The sequence below is a fragment of the Osmerus mordax genome, chromosome 21 (genome assembly GCF_038355195.1).
Source record: "Osmerus mordax isolate fOsmMor3 chromosome 21, fOsmMor3.pri, whole genome shotgun sequence".
Lineage (NCBI taxonomy): Eukaryota > Metazoa > Chordata > Actinopteri > Osmeriformes > Osmeridae > Osmerus > Osmerus mordax.
In genome coordinates, this window is record NC_090070.1 from 3676889 (window position 1) to 3697015 (window position 20127).

General features: G+C 40.7%; 1 protein-coding gene across 1 annotated transcript; it reads left to right on the top strand.

The window, feature by feature from the left end:
* The first annotated feature begins 1579 nt into the window (after nucleotides 1-1579).
* Nucleotides 1580-13932, top strand: LOC136965509 (3-oxo-5-alpha-steroid 4-dehydrogenase 2-like). Its single transcript, XM_067259686.1, has 5 exons — nucleotides 1580-1929; nucleotides 7305-7468; nucleotides 7702-7803; nucleotides 11559-11709; nucleotides 11861-13932. Exons 1-5 carry the CDS (start codon nucleotides 1652-1654, stop codon nucleotides 11925-11927), a joined length of 762 nt encoding a protein of 253 aa, XP_067115787.1. The 5' UTR covers nucleotides 1580-1651; the 3' UTR covers nucleotides 11928-13932.
* The last annotated feature ends 6195 nt before the right edge of the window (nucleotides 13933-20127 follow it).

Consider the following 20127-nt stretch of genomic DNA (forward strand, 5'->3'; position numbering starts at 1 on the left):
CTGATGCACAAAATTCAGGGTAAGGCCATGTGAACATGTCCCATTGACCTCCATTCATTTTGTCTATAAGACAAATGAATGGAGAATCTTGAAAGTTGAATTCTGAGAAATGCCCAAGTTGCCCAAAGGGCAAACAAACAACTTTTACTTTGATAACCCTATAGAGGAAATCAAACCGGTAACCTTCTGATTACTAGCCCGACTCCCTAACCGCTCAGCCACCTGACTCCCAGGAGGTAAATGTTCGGGCATGACAAAGAGCCAAAAAAGGTGGAGCCCCGTTGGGACGTCACAGTGGGGGATTTTTTTTAAACCTATCGTTTCACAGCAGCAGTTACAAATTGTGAGATTTGCATAGGAAAGAGGCGTCAATGGACTTTGAGGTTCACCGTATGTCTATTTTACACACCAAACTGTCATTTTTGAACTATGACAAGGTAAAATCGGTTTTGCAATCAATCGCCCCTTTAAAGATTGTAGACCAATAGGATGCTAGGGCTGAGCACGACCAAAACATATGGGTTAAGTCGGCAGGAGTGTTTCGACACCTGTCGCAGCTTGCATCTGTGTTAGGGTATATTTTAGCAAGTCTGGCTTTGGAGTAGTGGATGCGATGTAAGATCTTAAACTGTATTATGCTTATTTTGGCACATGAAGTGCTGCCATTCACTCTTAGTAAAGCGCTGTCCCAAATGTCTGCTTCCAAGTCCTCTCCCATTTTTAAAAGAAGATATACAGGTATTGATTCTTGAAATAAGTCCTTTAAAGCTGAAGGTAGTTTCTAACAGATCATCTAAACCAGAAGGTGAGGCTAAATAGGGAAAGTTAGGATCCTGATGCTGAAGGAAGTGGCGGACTTTAGAAGTATCGAAACAGGCTAGACCGAGGGAGGCCAAATTTATGTGATAAGTCATCAAAGCTAGCGAAAATATTGTTTATATATGTAACTTTAAATTTAGAAATGCCTTGCCTTTGCCAGAGAGTACATTTGGAGTCCATACATTTCACTTTTAATAAAATGGCAGAGGAAAATGGCCTGAATAATGTGTGCTTTGCTATGGGGCCAGTTTCAATTACTCAACTTGTACAGTCAGATTCAAAGTTTTGATAACTACTATGCACTGCTAAAAGTTAGTGGTGGTCAGATGGCTGAGTAGTTAGGGAGTCGGGCTATTAATCAGAAGGTTGTTGGTTTGATTCCCGGCTGTGCGAAATGATGTTGTGTCCTTGGGCAAGGCACTTCACTCTACTTGCCTCGGGGAGAATGTCCCTGTACTTACTGTAAGTCACTCTGGATAAGAGTGCCTGCTAAATGACTAAATGTAAACAGCTGTATTTTTTAAATGTGAGTTTCCTTTTGGATGGTGCAATTTGAATATCTATCCTCTCTGACTTGGGTCAAAACAAATTATTTTGTGAAATTCACAGGTGGTGACCAACTAGATAGCCTATGCTCCTTGAACATATTTAGCCAATAAGAAGACTTCTCAAATTTCAGTCCTGCCTATGACCGACATTTTGAGGAGAGGACCTCCCAACACATGTTTTTTTGAACACACTCTTCGATAACCCAGAAGGTGCTCTATCCTAAGCGAAAGCATTCTTCTTGACCTGAGTTTTTTGACTGAAAAAAGTGTAGTAAATAGGAGGGATGGAGTGTAGGGAGAGCTTTCTACAATTTCTCAGCTGGGGATTAATCTTTTGTGCACTGGCATATTTTGTCAGGCAGACCAAGACTCACACTCCTTATGGACGCTATGTGGGCTGTGATGGACCTCCAGGGAGAACATGTCCAGCCAAACTTGCCTGGTTCCTTCAGGAGCTACCTTCTTTCCTGGTGCCTGTGCTCCTAGTCCTAACCACCGACTCCCAGCACAGCCTGGGCAGAAACCTGCTTCTCTGGACCTTCTGTCTGCATTACTTTCAAAGGTACAGAACTTTGTGTTGAAACCATGATTCATCGCTTGAAACAGACATAAATTAGTTCCACATAAGGGAATTCAGTGGGGTTGAAGAGTTATGTAAGTTTTCCTAACTGAAATCTAATATGAAATTCTTAACATGCAGTCATGCTCTTGTTTTTTTGCAGCTGTTTTTAGCTTCATAACTGTTATCAGAGCATTGTGTGGAACTAAACTAGGCACTGCTTTTTACTAACACTACTGTAAATGAGATGCCATTGTAAGAATGTAGTTAAGGAATTTATCATTGCTCTGTTCCGTTTATTTTTGATCACCATACTATCACATGCAATCAGAGCATGTGGACCCAATTGTATGACATGGTAGGCAGAAATAACTTAAATAATTCAAACTAGAGAGGGTACAATTTCTGGGGAAATTGTAGGGTGTGCTTGCTTGCGTCGTTTGCAGGTGGGTCCGTCCCCTTAAGTTTTTCTCTTCTAGTGACATTTTTCAAGCATTTAGCCTACTCATTTTGCGTAATTCATTAAGAACCCCCTTTGAAACAAACTACTGTAAAAACGTTGTCACCGGCAGTATTTCAGATGGAATCGCGATTCAAACAGTACCATCTGCTAAGTGAAAATATGCCCCCAAAAACGTAAATAAGCTTGACATCTATTTAGGGAGAATTGGATAATTCAAAAGAGGTTTGCTACGAGCAAGCTAGTTGCGGTGGCTAGCCAAACTTCACTGAGTGAGGGGATTGTTTGAAAGCACCGGAAATGAGAACGTTTCTTTTGACATAAAGTTTAGTCTGTGGCACTGAAGCCAGCGACGCACCACACAAGCTTGAGTTTAAATACATTACATGTTACATTACTTACTGTAAATGCAAGTCTTGATTTGCTTAAATGTACATGTATGATGCCGCTAGTACACCACGGCACGATACTCGCTGTGCAAGCACATCTATGCAAGTTGTATCCATGCGTCGTTGCTAACGTGTGCTGACGTTGTGACGTAGGCTAGCACTGAGTACCCTTTGTTGACACAAGGCACCTTTTGCCACAAAAATTTAAGTTCAGCCTAAACCGTGCAACGGAACGTAAATCCCAATAAAAGCAACGCAATCGTGACCAAGACGAACATTTTCACACCGATGTTGTCTATGTAGTCCAAATATTGACTGATCCTTAGGGGTGGGAAAAAAATAATAACTAGAGAGGGTACAATTTCTGGGGAAATTGTAGGGTGTGCTTGCTTGCGTCGGTTGCACAGGGGTCCGTTTTTGAATGACATTTTTACAACTGATATTTCTGTATATTTTATATAAAAATTAATACTTATTATTTATAAAGATTACATAGATTTAAAAGATTTTTTTTTTTGCTGCTCATTTACAACTGAAAATACGAGTGAAGTGTAGAATGAAATAGATGTCTTCTCATTTCCCCTGCAAGAGGCAGCCTCAACGTTGAATCAAAAGGAATAAATTTGGCAGACCGGTGTAAAAATTGACCTAATCTCTATGACTTAAACGTCATCTTAAGTTTTTCCCTTCTCATGATATTTTCAGGCATTTAGCCTACTCATTGCATTCATTCATTAATAAAGAACCCCCTTTGGAGATTATTCTACGACGTTACCCGGCAGTAGAAGATGGAATCGCGATTCAAACAGTACCATCTGCTAACTGAAAATATGCCTCCCAAAACGTAAATAAGCTTGACATTTATTTAGTGGAAAATCGCTCATTCATAAAAAGTTCACTGGTAGCGATCATTGTCAGTAACAACGCAAAATGCGATATAGCCCTGTGTGGAGAAGCTGCCCCGGTAAATTGTACTACTACGGTAAAGTACTAGACTACTGTTCGTCTTGGTAGCGATTGCGTTGGTTGAATTGGATTTAACGTTCCGTTGTATGGTTTAAGATGAAATTAATTATTTTCATGAACAGATTGACAACGTTTAGGCTGTGGCAATGAAGTTCAGGTTTGTAGTTAGATAGACTTTTGATTTAAGTAAGGGGAGTGCCGAACATGTTCTGTCGCAGTTTGACTTCCTAAACAGCTGTGTACTGTAGATGTTTTTGTAGTGTGTCTCGCGTAAGCTACAGCGTTGCAGTGAGCTACACTGGTTTGAAACCACAGGTAATGGTAATTTCACCAACAAATCGTTTACTAATGTCAGAATAAATCCTACAACGAAAATGTATATGTGAGGAATGTTTATTTTAACGATTGAAAACAGATAACGCTACATCATAGACCACTGTAGTATGTGTTGCCCGGGCAACACAGGCTAATGTCATGATGCTAATACTTCAGTGAAATAGTAGACTACTGTTTCCGAAAGTAGATGTACTTCCTTAATAATATCAGCTTATACTGTACATTACACATCACAATTGTGTGTCATATCACAAAGTAAAATGAGTAAATAGTTATCACCCTGGCCTCTTTTCTTGTGGCGTTTCTGCAGCTGCCTTGCAGTAAAGCTATAGTTAGCCTAGCTATCCCCCAAGTTAACAGATGCGAAACGAATGTTCTGCCAAAGGTAGTCACGCGTGTTTTCGTGACGTTAGTGACGCAGTGACGTTAGTAACGTCAGTGACTGTGGCTAGCAAATTAGCCACCGTTAGCTTCACTTTTCGCCACAAAAACTTAACTTAAGCCTAAACCATGCAACGGAACGTAAATTCCAATAGAAGCAACTCAATCGCTACCAAGACGAAACTTTGGACACCTACGTTGTCTATGTAGGCCAAATATTGACTGAGTTTTAGGGGGGCAAAAAAATAAATAAAAAAATAATAATATATATGTGAGAGAACAAAGGTTGTTCCCTTGCCGAAGGCAAAGCACACCCAATAAGATTCACGAGTTCAGTAATCACACCATCGATTGAATAGATAGCTTTTATTGAAGCTGGGTTGGTAGCAAAGCCAAGCCTAATGCATTGTGGTACAGGCTGGTAGCAGAGCCAAGCCTGAGGCTGGTAGCAGAGCCAAGCCTAATGCAGGGTGTCGCAGGCTGGTAGCAGAGCCGAGCCTTGAGTGGTTGGTGTAGGCTGGTAGCAGAGCCGAGCCCGAGGCGGTTGGTGTAGGCTGGTAGCAGGGCCGAGCCTGGTGCTGATGGAGGCCGGTAGCAGAGCCGGGCCTGGGTTCCTGGGAGGATGAGAGTGTGATTAGGGGATGCAGAGATGGTGGAAGTGATGTGGATGGTGCATGTATAGTTACCGGGGAGGTGATGTGGATGGTTCATGAATAGTTACCGGGTATGGACTCGGTGTGGCGGAGAGTCCTTATGGGTCGCGGCCGAGCAGCGGCTCAATCGGATCCCCCGGGGAGCCTGGATAGACAGGGAGAAGCAGAGAAAAGGGGAGGGAGGGTGACAAAAACATGCTAGCACAAGGATCAGAGCAACGGAAGACACTTTATACAAGCCTCGTAATTGATACGGGGAGTTTGGTCGCATTCTTCCGTGCTTTCGCTAGGCTGATGCGTATGAAGTTGATTGGAGTTGGTGCGCATTCTTCCGTGCTTTTGCGATTTGCTTGATTGGAGTAGAGGAGGAGTCTTGGTGCGCTATCTTCCCCCCGAACTTAAGTTAGTTAATCTAACTCCCTTATGTGAGAGAACAAAGGTTGTGCCCTTGCCGAAGGTAAAGCACACCCAATTAATTACTACCTAAATTAAAAAATACCCCTCAAATACTTGCCAACTCAGGTACTCTGTTACGTCCCCAAACACACAGGCAATAACAACACGGAAGACTTGGGAACATGAACACGAAGGAACAGACTACATGTTGGAACAGGACAAAAAGACTAACATTCTGACAAGACTGACAAGGGGACCCAGGGGAAGGTGGTCAAAATAGTGTGTGGAAACCAGAGGAAAGATTTACTGACGGTGGGTTTTAATGTGCAATGGTCTGTGAAGCCATGTTGTTGTGCCAGCTGTAAATAAAAAGCATTAACTGAACAAACGTGTGATATGTTTAAGAGCTTGCTCTCGTGGCACAAAGCCATAGCAGCGGGGAAAGGCCGGTCGCAAAGAATACCTGAGCAGGGATTTAAAGGTGTAACAAAAAGGCATGTGAAGCCTTTTCACAATGTCCTATTGCATCCTGTTACATTTTGCAGTATGCCAGCCAGAATGCTTTTCTGGCTATTCTGACCCACAATCCTTTGCGCAGTGGGTCAATTCTCTACACATAGCCGAGCAGGGTAGGGGGGAGTGGCCCAAATTGCTATCTCTTCATGGGGCTAAAAAAGTCTTAGCAGTATGTGTATAGTGCATGGGTGGGGAAACTTGTTCTCATCAAGGGCCATTTCAGTCTTCATAACAACCTTCAAGGGCCACACTGAAGTATTGAAGGGGGGGATGTAGGCGCTCAACTAGCAATATTGATAAATATACAGCTTGACTATGCAGAGGATATGTTGCAATCAACCTGACTGTGACTTGAGGCCTGTTCCATAAAGCAAGTTTACCGAATAAACCAGGCTTATGTCAGTTTGTCTGACTAATTTCGAGTCGATTTGTTTCCATAAATCCAGTTATGGCTTTATGGAACTTATGGCTATATGGTACTTTGTGATATCAAATGGTTAGGCTGATGCTACATATATCCTCAATCTAAATCATTCCACTATAATTATCATAGCTACATATTAGTGAATAGTAGCCTACAATTACGAAACAAACCGAAATCCATACATCTATCTTCCATTTTCCCGACACAAAAACAATGTTAAAAAGTTAGTCTACTGGATAATGTATTGGTTAATAGTATTTATTTAAAGAAATGTAAAAAAAAAAGTCAATTTAGATGTGTTCAAAGGGTGTATGTTTTTTTGTTAAATGAAGTAAAGGTCTATAAAAAAGGACCTCGACCTACGTATCCTATCGTTCATGTCAATTACGGCATGTCATTTTATTTTGATGAGTGGTGTCATAGTACGGGGCTTAAAGAGAACGTTCTTTCGAGAAGAAGTCATGTAGCCGTGAAGATTGCACTTTGCCGTGGTGGATCAATATCATCCATGACTTGTTCCTCCTCTACCTCACTCTAGTGAGTAGTGAGTTTTACTATCATCGATAACGATGTGTACAAAATCCCCAATGATCGTTTTCGTCTTTTAAGCCAGGAGGGTTAGTTAAAATTGTGATTTGGAGCAATCCCCTGATCAACGGCCCAATACTATGAACCGTTGACATTCGCTGGTACAGTGTCACTTATAGACGACTTGAAGACGCAGGTTCCCACATGTGGTCCTAGTTTGGAAACTGCTGCTGTCGACTCATTCAAAGATGAATAGTATGGGCATGGGAGTGGAGGGACACTCATTAACTTTTTCTTCATACTGAAAATTGTATTCCTCTCTTTTTAAGGACATTTATCTACTCCTTGCTTAACAAAGGCCGGCCTTCTCCTCTCTACATTGTTGTCTCTGCAATGGTCTTTTGTACAGTTAACGGTTTTCTCCAGGCCCACTACTTGCTCCACTGTGCCACCTATGATGGTGCCTGGTTGACAGACATTCGTATGGGTTTTGGTGAGTGAGAGAAGAATTAGTAAATACAAGAGTACCAGTGTTCGTCTAATCAATTTACTGTGACACAGTAACTTACATTTTACATTACATTAGTTTTTTTCAGTGTGAAGTTAACAACATCGATTTTTTGAAGCATGCATTTCATGGTTTTGACATAACTAGAGTTGAGCTCTGTACTACTGCATTGTTTGGTTTTGAACAACCACTTATTTATATTCTCCCTTTTTCTTCAGGTTTACTTCTGTTTTTCGTAGGTATGGCTATAAACATTCACAGTGACCACATTCTGCGAAACTTGAGAAAGCCAGGAGAAGTTGTTTACAAGATTCCTAAAGGTACCATGAGACTTCTGGAGAAAGAAACTGTTTGCTGGCAGCTGCACACGTTACAGGCATTCCGGGTTGCTGGCCAGTCCTAAGAGTTATGGACAGGGGGGTCACTATTGGGCCCGGGGGGGCGGGTTCAAGTTAACTTATGAAAGGGGGCAGGGGGTGAGGGCGAGTTACTTATTACCGTGGAGGGGGGAGGGGGTAATGGGCCCTGGGTCATCTGTACCGTTTCACCCCCCCCTGACGGCAGGCCTGCCAGGTTGGACACTGAATGGGGAAAACATATATCTTGCTGTAGGCAAAGAGCTGTAGGTTTTTTCAGGGACATATGTTTCATTATGCATGAACAATGACAAATCGGTCCCCGCCACTTTTCATTACCGTTTTTCTCAATTGCTTTGGTACAATTCTTAAATGATAATGAATATTTTCAGAACAACATGTGCAAACCTCCAAACCCCTGGGCACTTGTTCACAAAATATTTGAATATCTCATTCTTTTAAACAAATTGCTAATGTTTTATCACATCTATCCTAATGAGTAAGTACAATTGTTTACAATGAGCAAATGTACCCATTAAATATATCTTGCTATATTAATTAAAACTGATTGTTGTTTCTCAGTTGAATAGTTGTACTCTCCAAAACATTTACATGTATGCATTCAGCAGACGCTTTTATCCAAAGCGACTTCCAAGAGAGAGCTTTACAAAAGAGCATAGGTCACTGATCATAACAACGAGATAGCCCCAAACATTGCGAGCAGCCAAAACATAAAGCATACATTGTGAAAAACCAAATAAGTGCCAAAGGGAAGAACTATAAGAGCATGCAGTTAAACAAGTTACAATTAAACAACATGAAACTCAAAAAGTGCAAGAGTGTACCTGTAGAAAAACAATCAACAGTAAAATATTTCACAGCGAGTACAAGAATTTAAAACCGTTACAACTAACCAACAAGAGCAACAAGTCTCTCAATACAAGTCATTGTGATCCTGGAGGAAACTAACATCAGGTCCAGCCAAGCATTCCTAAGTTCCGTTGTACTCCCGGAACAAGTGCGTCTTGAGCCTTTTCTTGAAGGTGGGAAGACAGTCAGTGTCCCTGATGGAGGTGGGGAGTTGATTCCACCATTGGGGGGCAGACAGGAGAAGAGCTTGTGTTGGGACCATGTCTGAATTATTTCATTGTGTTTAGTCATCACATGCACAACATTATGCAATAGTCCATTCTGTTGGCTAAATCTGCCAAGCATATTACATATACATTTAGTCATTTAGCAGACGCTCTTATCCAGAGCGACTTACAGTAAGTACAGGGACATTCCCCCAAGGCAAGTAGGGTGAAGTGCCTTGCCCAAGGACACAACGTCAGTTTGCATGACCAGGAATCGAACTGGCAACCTTCGGATTACTAGCCCGATTCCCTCACCGCTCAGCCACCTGACTCCCTTATATATACCATGAACATCATTACAGTCATTTAGATTTTTTGGGGATGTTCGCAGAAATTGGTAAATCACCTGTCAGGTGAAACTTGAACAAATAGGGAAGGAAAATATCAGGCGTGATGTCGATGAAAATCTGTGGTCAGACAGACAGGAGCCACAAGTCATCCAGTGAGGTGAAGTATTTAGTGTATTTTGCTTTACTGTGTTACAGTGTGTTACTGGACATACAGTTCAGTATTTTCCTTGTTTATTTATGCATTACATTGCGTTTTGTCCATTGTTACTGTAACTGGTGTAAGAGTTAATTTACGTAAATAAAAATACAATAACAATTTCCGTGGAAATGTGAGTGAAATGTGTAATGTACTGTCAAACCTTGTACTGTTGAAATAAGCATTGAGTTTGATGCAAAATAGATTCAGATAGCTAGACAAAAATAACATTCTAGTACAGTTAAACATCCAGTGTCAATGAAACATAAATAGGACAAAACTGAAATGTGGATATAAGGAACATTACAATGGTCCATTACCATACTGATAAAACATCTAAACATTGTAGCCACCATTGTTTACACAATACCAAAGAAACTTTTAATTTTCAGGGCTTTCACTTTTTATGAGACACGTTTTATGAGTTACTGAGTTTGTTTTGAAGCATGAGTCAAATGTTTTGGGTGAGTTATGACCTTTAGCAAGTGAGCTTTCGTGTTGATCTGTACCATAGAAGCTATTACAACAATAACCTAGAGCTTTGAGAATGTTATTACTGTTTCAAGAAATGAACCAAAGCAATTGAGAAAACCTGTATGCTGACATGATTTACTATTTCATATATGTTCATGTATTGCAAAGACTGGTCAGGAAACTTTGTTTAATTTTGTAACAATTAGTCATTAGTTTCAATAAAGTATTAACCCAAAACATTTATCAATGGTAAAAGATGCAAGGAAATCAATCATCACTTTCAGCACCTTTTCTCTCTAATTAGGGGGCAACTATTGGAATTGTTAGTTTTTTTATTTTTTATGCTTAGGACTAGGAGTCTATGGCAGCCCATAGAACCGATTGGTGCGGTTTTGAAATTTGGCACACTGATTGGGAACGGCCTCCTGATTATTGTCACCAAGTTTCATGTCGACCACTGAAGCACTATAGCGCCACCAGGGGGTCAAAGTTGGATTTGTGTTTACGCCCATAACTTTTGAACTGTAAGACCGTTTTTCTTAAGTCATTAGATTCCTTAGATGTTGGCGATTCGACTGAACCCTATGGCGTCATGGTCGTCATGAAGGTTTTCCCGTCAATTGTATTTTCTGAAAAGCCAACTTTTTCGAACTCCTCCTAGGCCGTTGCTACGATTTTCATGAAAATTGTAACAGATCATCTTCAGACCATGCCGACAAAAAATCTTTAGAATTTTATCGATAAGTCAAACTGTTCACGAATAACGCGCAAACATTTTTGACAAAGAGCACGCCAAAGCGGACGTGAGGCCTTGTCTCTGCGACGGTTTACCGTACAGAGACGAAACTTTGGAAATGTCATCACGAGCATATCATCTAACCATTTTCCTACCACAATCACCGTGATATGTCAAAATATGACTGAATTACAGCTGTGTATACTTGCTGGCCACGGGAGAAACGGCTTGCTTTTTTTTGTAAAGTAACCGAACACAGCATTTCCCAGCAGTGAGAATAGCTCACTGGGATAAGATGGGCTCCTTTGAAACGCAAGGTGGTAGGATCGAATCCAGCCAGTCATCAAGCATGTCGTGATACAGGATTATCTGCTTAGCGAAGCCAGGTACGCCACAGGTACGTCCAGTGTAATCATAATGGTAACGATAACGTTTCATTCTCAGGGGATTTATACTCAAGAAGAGTCTGATTTATTGTGCTTTGTAGATATACGCTGCTACATGTAGCCAAGCGCATCGGATTTCTTGCATCATAAATTCTGAACGGTTTGACCCCAAATCACAAGATCGGACTCTTCTGATTCTTTGCGTCACGCAAAGTTGTAAAATATTACGCTTTCCCACTTTGGCCATTTTGGACGTCGGCCATTTCGAATGTTGTCTTAAAATGAAATATTTACAGAACGCATCAGCTTATCGCCGTGAAGGTAATCAAAAGTTTCCCGGTAGCGCCACCACGTTGCCAAAAAGTATAATGCCATTTCAAAAAAGCGAATATTTTATAAAAAGTTTTGCTTTGCTTGTTTAGCTACTGAATTTCCATATCGAATGCTGCTTGGCCCCTTCATTGCTGCTTGCAGCTATATTTATCCTTGTTTTTCTCCTAGGTGGAATGTTTGAGTATGTATCTGGTGCAAACTTCTTTGGAGAGATAGTGGAGTGGGTTGGGTACGCCATTGCGACATGGTCCATATCTACATTCTCATTTGCCCTTTTCACTCTATGCGCCATTGGACCGCGAGCTTATCATCATCACAGGTAGTTCTCTCAGAATCCAGAGATATCTGTGTAGGTCTTATAATTAATTTTAACATTATATATATGTGAATAACTCAGTTTAATGCAGTAGTTTGGGTGCATGTCTGCTGATGTATGTCATTAAGCAGTGGTATTCTTTACTCCATTACAGGTATTACAAAGAAAGGTTTGATGAGTATCCTAAGACAAGGAGAGCAGTGATACCTTTCTTACTATGAAGAGGAAAAACTGCCTTCAAAAGCAAAGCTGAGAGCACTGATGCAGCCTCATATTTTTGCAAAATATTTTTTTCGAGTCCCCTTATCTTGTTATTGTAGGAAATTGAAACCTGTTGCATGTGACCCTTGCACTCTGCTTTGGTTTGGTTTTTATAGTAAACATGGAATTATATACCACAATCCACTTCACCATCATAAGGTTTCATGGTTGTTTAATGAAATAGTGAATAATAGATGTGGGGTATATAATTATGGAAGCAAATCGTGACCAAAATTTAAATTAAAATGCATTTGCAGAAATGCTTTTTCATTTTCAGAATGTGGCAGCATCATTTGACTCATGGCGCTCCCTCAAATTGTGCAAACACTGTTATAATTAGCTGAGCAGGTAGAATCTAATAATATATCTGAGTCTGATGCCTGTGACCGAGTAGAACAAGTCATAGAGAGCTTGGCTGCATACTCTGCCGTCACAGATTTACACATTAATGAGGTTGCCATAGTAAACCTCTGTTCAGTCCTGGAACGGCTGGATGCTGTGGAGCCTCAAATGGGACGAGGACGACCAACCATCAACATCCCGTTTTTTTCAATTTCAGGGAGCGCCATGATCTGTGATGCGTCCTCTAAAGACCCCGCAATTCAATCAATTTCCCGGCACATTTGAAATGTAATGCAATGCAGATGTGCACACCGCCCCCTACCGAACAAGATGGGTAGCTCGGTCAGCAGGGAGCTGAAGATGAGCAGCTACTGACGTCACTCCGCTGCGCCGCTCAGATTGCTTTTTCGTTTTCGAATTATGGGCAGTACTTTGCGGGCAGACCACGAAAACGAAAAAGCAATGTCCGCTCTGTTTTCTTTTTGATTATGGCATAAAATGTGCAGTCTTGAAGAAGAAAATGCAAATGCAAATAGAATGATTGATTACTAATTTTATTTATGAGTCCAATAAAGCTAGCCTGGCTCTGCCCTCCTACGTACTTCCGCTCAATTTTATTTTTGCTTCTGTACATAGGTCTGGCCATGAGGTACGTAAGTCAGATTTTTCAGATTGATTTTCTACCGGCGAATCAGCGAACAGAGGGAGTGGCTGAGAACGATGACGTTGATGTCGTGCTCTAGTTTGTGTTGTAGTTCCGTAATGGCGGCGGAGAAAGATGCGAGCAAAGCCATTCGGTCCGTTGTGGCAACGCTGCCGAATATCCAACAGCTAAAGCCGGAGCAAGAACAAGTTTTGCTGAGTTTTGTTGGTGGCTATAATGTTGTGGCCCTCCTCCCCATGGGGTTCGGGAAAAGCTTGATTTTCCAGCTACGGCAGCCAGCTCTGTTACAGTAGTGGTGAAGGAATTGGCTAAGGCGAACGCTAGCGATTGGTTATGGCAGATCAGAGTGGCTCTGGGCAGATCCAATAGTTTTAAACTTCAACAGAGTACCCGCCTACAAGGAAGTCAACGCTTCAATCAATGGAGCGAGGCCAGACTCTCTGTACAAATGCAATGTACGTGAGTCTGGTTAGGACCAGGCTACAATAATGCAGCCACATTCTTAAAATGAAAAAGCATTTATGCAAATGCATTTTAATTTTCAAATTTTACATTTCAAATTAAATTTTGGTATCTATTTGCTGGGGCATATTTTGAAAATTAAATGTCTATTTCTTTTTCATTTTAATTAAGTGAAAGATTGAGCACTCTTGAAGAAAATTAAAATGCAAATAGGATGATTACTAATTTCATTTATGAGTCAAACAATGCAGCCACATTCTTAAAATGAAAAAGCATTTCTGCAAATGCATTTTAATTAAAATTTTGGTCACGATTTGCTTCCATATATAATAGATAGGGTGTGGTAGACAGCGCTTGACATAAAACATTTTGCTCACCAGCCACTGTGGCTACTGGTTTTCCAAAGTTACTAGCCACTCAGTAATTTCATTAGCCACAATTTTGTTGTTGGGAAACGTTTTATTTGAATAAAGTTGACTACGGTTTGCTACAATTTACTTGAATAACTAGTTTTACAATCCTTTCACATGTAGTTTTAGATTACATAAAATGTAGTAGGCCTAGAAAATATATGAACTAAACTAAACTGAATATATGAACTAAACTAAACTGAAAAAAACCCCAAAAAACTCCTTTGTCAACTTAAATATTTATAAACAACATCATTAATCAATTCCGATTCCCAAATGTCCAACAAACAAATGTTTATCTTATATTGTATGTTTGTGTATATGTGAAAGTGAGAATGAACGTTGAAATGCGTGTGTCTCACGGTCAATGCGTGAGGCTTGAAAACCCTGCAATGAGTTTATTATTTTAGATGTGTTTTGAGAAGACTAGCCTATTCAACAGGGTTGAAAACTTTTCAAAAAACCTTGGAGTGAGATCCACCCGTGCAGGGTTTAGATCTCGGCACAAGGCAACACAGAAGACTAGTAGAGGCTGACGTCCAAAAATATATTTTATTATTTAGTAAAAACAACATTATTTAGTGGGTGGGTGCTAATGTCATGCCCTGGTGGTATATATTACACATATAACATGGTTTGAGCTGCAGTTCCATTTTGACATTTGAAATCCCGACTCGGAACATCACACCTGAGTTGTCCAAGTTGATTGCTTTCCAAAAGTCCCAGTCGAATACCTGTCATAAATTAAAAGACGAGAGTCAAGAGCTAGCCGTAGGCTACACGCTACTGCAAGCAATTGTTAGCGACACCAGTTGATAAAAATGCATTACGCTGTACTTCATGCATACTTACACCATAGCAACATTTCCACAAACACAAGTGGCTTAAAGTGCAATACCGCCGATGGCGGTTCTAAAAAAACTCTGCCTCCGATGACTCCCCTTCAAAAATCGCCAACTTCTCTCATGAAATAGTAAGTCAAAATAAATTGTTCACAATTCATCATGGTGCCATAAGCTAGATTCCCTTCTACTTATCAGTGTCCTGGTGGTACATCTGAAAATAATTTGATAATTAAGTAGATATTAGGCCTCAAAGATCGGTATATTTGGGGGCGTGGCTGACTTGATTGACATGTCCAGTCTGGAGTGATTGACAGCCCGTTTGGACAACGGGGGTCTTCTCGATGGAAGCTAACGATGTTTGCAGCGACTTTGCGCAGTCTACTAGCCAGGGGCATAGAGGCAAGTAGAGGAGAAAGGCTGTTAGCGAGGTGGCTTCTCAATGGGCCTCATTCACCAAATGTTCTTAAGAACAAATTTGCTCTTAAACCCCACTTACGCATACGAAGATTCTGCCATTCACCAATGTTTTCTTATTTGGGATTTGTTCTTAGGTAAGAACAGAATGTACGCACACCCAAGAGCACTCTTACGCACAATTGAGAGCTGACATGTTTGCGCAAAATGTTATACGCTTTATAATCTTGCAGCTAATATTTTTATTATTTTACACATAATTAAATGTCTGTTTGTTTTAATAAATACACACTACATTTACACTTCTGCTCATTTGTAAAGCACTTTGAATTGCCATGGTGTATGAATTGTGCTAGGCCTATTTAAATTAACTAGCCTTGCTTTGCCTTCAATTTACATCAACTATGTTCACGGTGAACCTTGCCATCCAATAATAAGTGACTTATCATGGTATTTATAGGCCCAAGTAGTCTTATTCCGCACACTAAGACAACATCACACAATGGCGTGTTTATTGCTGATGCAAAATTTTGCAGATCGTCCCCTGAGGAGGGAACGCATCTTCTGTGACCATACCGATTTATTTATTTGGGACGCTTTAGGCTACCAAGATCAGTCCTCATGGATATTTTGTAACAGTCAACTGTCTTTTAGGCTATGTTTTGAAATATGTTTTTTTGCTTCAGAATTCAGATTAAAGTTAAACCATTTCATTTCACTTCATCAGTTCTGCGCACTTCTCCAGATACAGCGTTCACTGCATGAGTAATTGCATTCCATGCATCGGTTTTATTTACTGCTTTGTATCCACAGCTGACGCTATTAAATATGATGTGTTGTTTGTCGCTAACTTCTTGCAGCTGTACCTCCACTTCAGAATTATTAAAGTTTTTCTGTCTTTTGTCGAGGCCTCCACCGTCTTTACCACGTCGTTTTGACATTTTTCTTAGTGTGCACACGACCCTGCCATATCATGCCCTTTTATGGGAATTAATGGGCCGTTTACCTATGCTAAATAGGAGCAACGGGGCACAAGCTTTCAACTTACGAAATATTGGGATTCATCATTCTAAGAACACACCTGCGAACAATTCTGCTGTTTAAGAACACGTCATGAATCACACGTAGATTTCTCTCAGGAACTTTCTTAAGAACAAATATAAGAAATAACTTAGGAAGATATTGGTGAATGAGGCCCAATGGCGTTCCATTTGACACTTCTGACTAGCTCCCAGCCCTACAAGACACCTACACTGTAAAAAAAAAAAAAAAAAGCTTGCGAAAACCTAAAATTCACTGGCAACCTTATGCATTCAAATTTTCGTGTTTTCCCAACAAGGTTTTATGCATTGGCCAAACTACAAAAATGCTCTGTTGTCTTTACGAACAATTGTTCGTTCTACCAATGTGCACAACTTAAAATTCATCATTCTGCCAATGTAAGATTGTTTGTTGTTAGTTATGCCACTGCATACTTCTCTTCTATTTAAAAAATAATAATAACATAATTATTCATAAGTATGCAGTGGCATAACTACATCTCTGACGTTGATAACAAACCCAACGTTTAAAAATCGGTTAAATCGACCAAGTTATGGTTATTTAAAAAGTACATGTAGCACCAACACAATGTTATGGGTGAGCGAGTTGACTGTAGCAAGATGGCCGCCATGTGCGGACGTTCGACTCCGTTGGCCGGCAACGCGGACGAGACATCTAGCCTTTATATATATATATATATATATATCTATGGTCAGAGCTGACTCGAGTTTCTTCATTTCTGAAGACAAAGCTTTTTCTTCAGAGACAAGACACGGTTTGAGCATTTGGGGCCAATCTCCATGAAAATCTTTTGCAGTGTTTCCAAGGTGTACTTAAGGCCCTCCGGATAAGAAATGTTCATAAAGGAGGCCGAGAAGGTAGGCCAAAGCAGAGGGAGTATCCGGAAGGTCCTTAACGACGATAGATTCCTCTAGTATTAGTGCAATATTTTGGATCTTGGGGGATGAGGCTTCAGCCACACAGTCCTCAAGGACATACAGGACTCCCACGGTGACTCCCTTGGCAGCCATGTCACCTGGATCAGTTTCCTGTTTGAGGACATAAAGAAATATGATTTTCAAATCAAACTCATGTCATATCACACAAACACACACTACATGTCTTGTAGGGAACCAGGCATCCCCTCTACATCTCAAATTGGATTGTCATGTCCAATATGAAGTCGTCTGTCATTTTATCTTTGTTCTTGAAGGACAATTCCGGTGTATACTGATCCATAGCCCCGTAGTTCAAGCCTATATGGTGCTGTCCATGGGAAAAATAATGAGAGAATTTGGCACAACCTAAAGCGAGTTACGAAGAGGGAGGTAAAGCTGACTTAATGGGGTAAAGAACCTTCCCTTTCTGTGCCCCATTTGGTCAGCTTTACTTCTTTGTCCATAACTTTATCCATGTTGTGTCAAATTTTCCAATAATTTTTCTTATGGACAGTATGCAATTACTTCAGACAACAGGGATATGAATGACGTTGGCTCCTCACTCTAGTCACAAAGAACAAGGCTCTGGGATTCAACATCTCACTATACAATTGGAGCTTCCTAACCAAACGATCACAGGTTAGAGTAGGAAATGTGACATCCACTATCCCTCAGCACAAGTGCTCCCCAGGGCTATATGATGAACCCCCTGCAGAGCAACAATCACACCTCCATCATCAAATTTGCTGCTGCATTTGCTAACATCTGCCGACAACAACCTGTATATCAAAGCAGCATCTTCCACATGGTATTATCTGAAACCCCTGTCAAAAGCTTTTATATAAGACAGGCGATTAACTCAAGCAGTCCAAGGGCGAAACAGAAATAAACTGTCCGATTTTTTTACTTTTCAATTATCAAATGTTTAACTTCAATTACAGTATCTACATTTTACAATTGTATCTCTATGCTTGTAAAATCAAAGTTCTATTATTGACCATTAATACTTACAAGACACTGCTTGAAAAGTAGATTAGGATCTTCACGTAGCAACACAGGAAGTCCTTTCATGTCTGCTTCCTTGCGGTGTCTGACGATGTCGGTGGTCTCAAAGAAAAAAAATTGAAAGATAGCTCTAATAACAGCAAGACTAGTTGTAATTAAACAGATTAAATGTCATCATACTGGGCAATAGTATTATTTGGTACTGTAGTGTACTGTGCATCCACCTCATCATCAAGCTTTCTCAGTATCTCCTTCAGGTCCTTGCCAAACTCAGTTTTCGGGTGCGGTACAAACTCAGCAGTAGGGGCGCATACTTTTCTACTGCAGGTCTGAATGTTCCAAGTAAATCTTTATTTGTAGTACGGAAAAACTCCTCACAAATCTGTAAAATGCAGGAAAAAACTAATATGTACAGAGGAATAGTAAGTAAATTGGGAGAATTTGTAACCTGTAAAAAAATTCTATAGCCATTATATTTTTTTAAAACATGTACAGCCACTCCTACCTGGTCTTTAAAGAACAAAGTGGGCCATCTATCTTTCAACTCTGCCACCATGGGCTGTTTGTCGACAACCTCCTTTCGCCTCATTGAGAAGGTCACATCCATTTTTGCTTTGATAAGAGACTCATCTACTCTTGCCTTCTTGGATGCCTCCACTAGAAGCTGTCTCTGTTCCTCCAGTGAGGCTTCATCTTTGTCATTTGCATGGTCTGGACAATGGTTGATTTCACCACGTTTAGGCCTCTTCAAGACAAACTGGGTTGTCTCTCCATCTCCCCTTCGTTTGCTATTCAGAAGAACCTCAGTGCAACCAGCATCCCGCAGCTTTGCTCTGTAATTGTTGAACTTATTCCTGATGGAGACAAGCCATCCGCCATAACCCTTCCCATCATCCTCCTTCAGGCAAGGGTACTTTGAAATCAATGCAACAGCAATTGATTCAACCTCATGAGGCTCAGGATAAGCCCTTATACTAAAAACTTGCTTGAGAAATTTTGTTCAGAATATCACTTGACATGTCCCTGGGCACCTCACCTATGCCTTTTTTGGTTTTTGCATATTCCTCATTGGCCTTTTTCAACCTCAGTTCAACGTCATGAGACAGAGGAGGAATAGGAAATGGAGATGGCCACACTGAAGCACTGCGCATGTTCCCAGAAGTTGAGGGTGATTGGCTAGGTGAAGGGTTGGTAGAAGGGCTAGGTGAAGGGCAAGGCGAAAAGACAGGTGAAAAGCCAGATGAAGGCCCCCCCGGAGATCCTAAACTTGCCGTGTCCAGAGACGATATAGATCCAAGAGACTGAATGTCACATTCATTAGGTTCTATAACACTTAAAGTAATGGCAGGCACTTTCCACTTTATGTGCAGGATTGCACGATCCCTTGGTAGTTCAGCTATAGCTGATAAATCACACAGCGCGTTCTCAAAGTCAGTGTCCTCAAATTGTAACGAAAAGTCTCCTTGCAGCTGTAGTTTTCTTTTAAGAAGTCAACCAGTGCATCTACAGACTGTGGCTCTTCGGTAAGTTTGACACGTCGTGCCTCATTAGCAGATATAATAACACGAAGTAGCAATGCCTGCGGAAAAGAGTTGCTCAGGTTAGTAAAGAAAATCTTTTTAACTTTTAAAATTCAAGCAATGTAAATATCACTTACCATTTTCTCTTAACTTAAGTGTGTCCTAGGGGTCACCCAGAGCTTTCCTCCGACGGAACAGACTGCCAAGGGATAGTAATGATTCAGGTCATCGATTTCAACAATAACCACTTCACTATAGTCACTGTACTCAACTTGAAAAGACCTATAATGTTCAAAGTACCATGCTGTGAGCTTTTTTGACAAGAATGATACCTTGTCAGCATTGGCTATAATGCTCACAATCATGAAAAACTCTGGTTGGCCATAGCACTGCCCTGCTGAGACAACCATACCTTCAGCATATTCCGTTCCAAACAGCTGCACTTTGCTAGTGAGACAGACTGTGTTACTGTAGGGATATTTTCTTGACACAGCAGATTTCTGTGAACTGTTCAAAGAT